We start from the raw sequence: 1,452 nt of genomic DNA, 5'->3' as shown, positions 1-1,452 counted from the left end.
TAGAGGAGATGACTGGTTAATCATTGGACTTAACAGCCGAGGGGGAAGACGCCGTTTTATACAGTCTGAAAAACTTTAAACTGTGTACGAAGTTGAAAACGCGCCATTTCCAAACAGATATTAAAGTTAAAACACAACCAGGCGTATAAACAGCTTTATATGAACAAAGAGTAGGTTGAAACCACCCAAATCTGGTCAATGATTAGCGCGCATGTGGCCGCTGGGAGAGTATTAAAAGTGGCGCAAAACTGCTCTGGTAAAGCCAGACGACCTGATCAACTGACCCCCTCCCCCACAAAGGTACGGAAAAGTCTAAATGAAAAGTTGGCTGCTGTGGCACATGTTGAATGTTAAAATGCCAAAGTTTACTTCTGCAGCACATTTTAAGTTAACGTTACGGTCACGCTACGGCGAAATTTGATACATTAGTTTAACGTAAATAAAATCACGTGAAAAGAGGAAACAGGCGGAATAAACAAACAAACAAACAACGAACTCAAAGTGGTCCGAAAGGACAAAACAAGAATCAAAAGAGCTCCAAACAGGCGCGTCACGGCCGAGGGCCGCGGGCACGCAGCTCATCATTCCTCCACAGCGGCTAACGCGCTGGTGCTAACAACAGTTGGCATGTCTGGAAAAACAGGAACAGAAAAAAAAGTTTGCAGCTACCTTGTTCATTACTTCGAAGTCGAAGAAAGGCGATACCACGGCTGTGGTCATCTTTGCAGCGACCAGGATCAAGTCAAAGTAGTAAAAAACAAACCAAACTGTTCTTGTCAGAAAGTTGCGCAGGTCTGCTAAGTCTCTGATTTGCAGCTCCTGTATATTTTCTGACCCAGCAGAACTCCCCCTCTGCCCCTAACGAATGCCTCCATTTGCTTTTTAATCCTTTGCAGGAGGAGCCTCAGGCGCTGGGCGTGAACTTTTTTTTTTTTCTTCTTCCTCTTCAAACTTGCAGTGCCTTGTCAGTTTATGTGCAATTACTACATAGCTGCACGCAGTATGACTACTAAACAGCTGTATCCTTTTATTTCACAGCAGCACACAATAAAATGTTTTCATTTTTAGCACTAGTGAACCCCAGTTTTAGATCCAGTTAATGTTTTAAGAAGGTACAGACATTAGTTTATACATAAAAAGTGACTTTTTAAATGTAGTTATGTTAATCACTTTGTTTGAGTAACTTTAATATAAAAAAAATAGCTTGTCTGTACTTAAAAACTATCAGTGGATTTTAAAGCCCAGTGGCAGACAATAGGCTACAACTTTCTTTCTTTCTTTTTTTATGGAGGTCTGGGTCATAAAACAGTGTGGGTTTTTTTATTGGGAGGCCCTGCACTGTCCTCAAGGTTTCATCTACCATCCAGTATTCTGTAATTAATTTACTCTTAATTGTTGGACTGTAACATCACTTGTGGGACTTTCCAGGCCGTCAAGGCTTTTAACTCTTTC

General features: G+C 41.3%; 2 protein-coding genes across 2 annotated transcripts in view; one reads left to right on the top strand and one right to left on the bottom strand.

The window, feature by feature from the left end:
* The window catches only part of zfp36l1a (zinc finger protein 36, C3H type-like 1a), a 2,832-nt gene extending 1,956 nt beyond the window's left edge, over positions 1-876 (bottom strand). The window contains 1 exon segment of the mRNA XM_020608001.1: positions 670-876. Coding sequence (XP_020463657.1) covers positions 670-720 — 51 coding nt within the window. The 5' untranslated portion in view covers positions 721-876.
* The window catches only part of plekhh1 (pleckstrin homology domain containing, family H (with MyTH4 domain) member 1), a 181,879-nt gene that overhangs the window by 80,378 nt on the left and 100,049 nt on the right, over positions 1-1,452 (top strand). The window lies entirely within an intron of this gene.

Source organism: Monopterus albus, unplaced genomic scaffold (genome assembly GCF_001952655.1).
Source record: "Monopterus albus unplaced genomic scaffold, M_albus_1.0 scaffold90.1, whole genome shotgun sequence".
Classification (NCBI taxonomy): Eukaryota; Metazoa; Chordata; class Actinopteri; order Synbranchiformes; family Synbranchidae; genus Monopterus; species Monopterus albus.
This window is presented reverse-complemented; position numbering and strand designations above follow the sequence as displayed.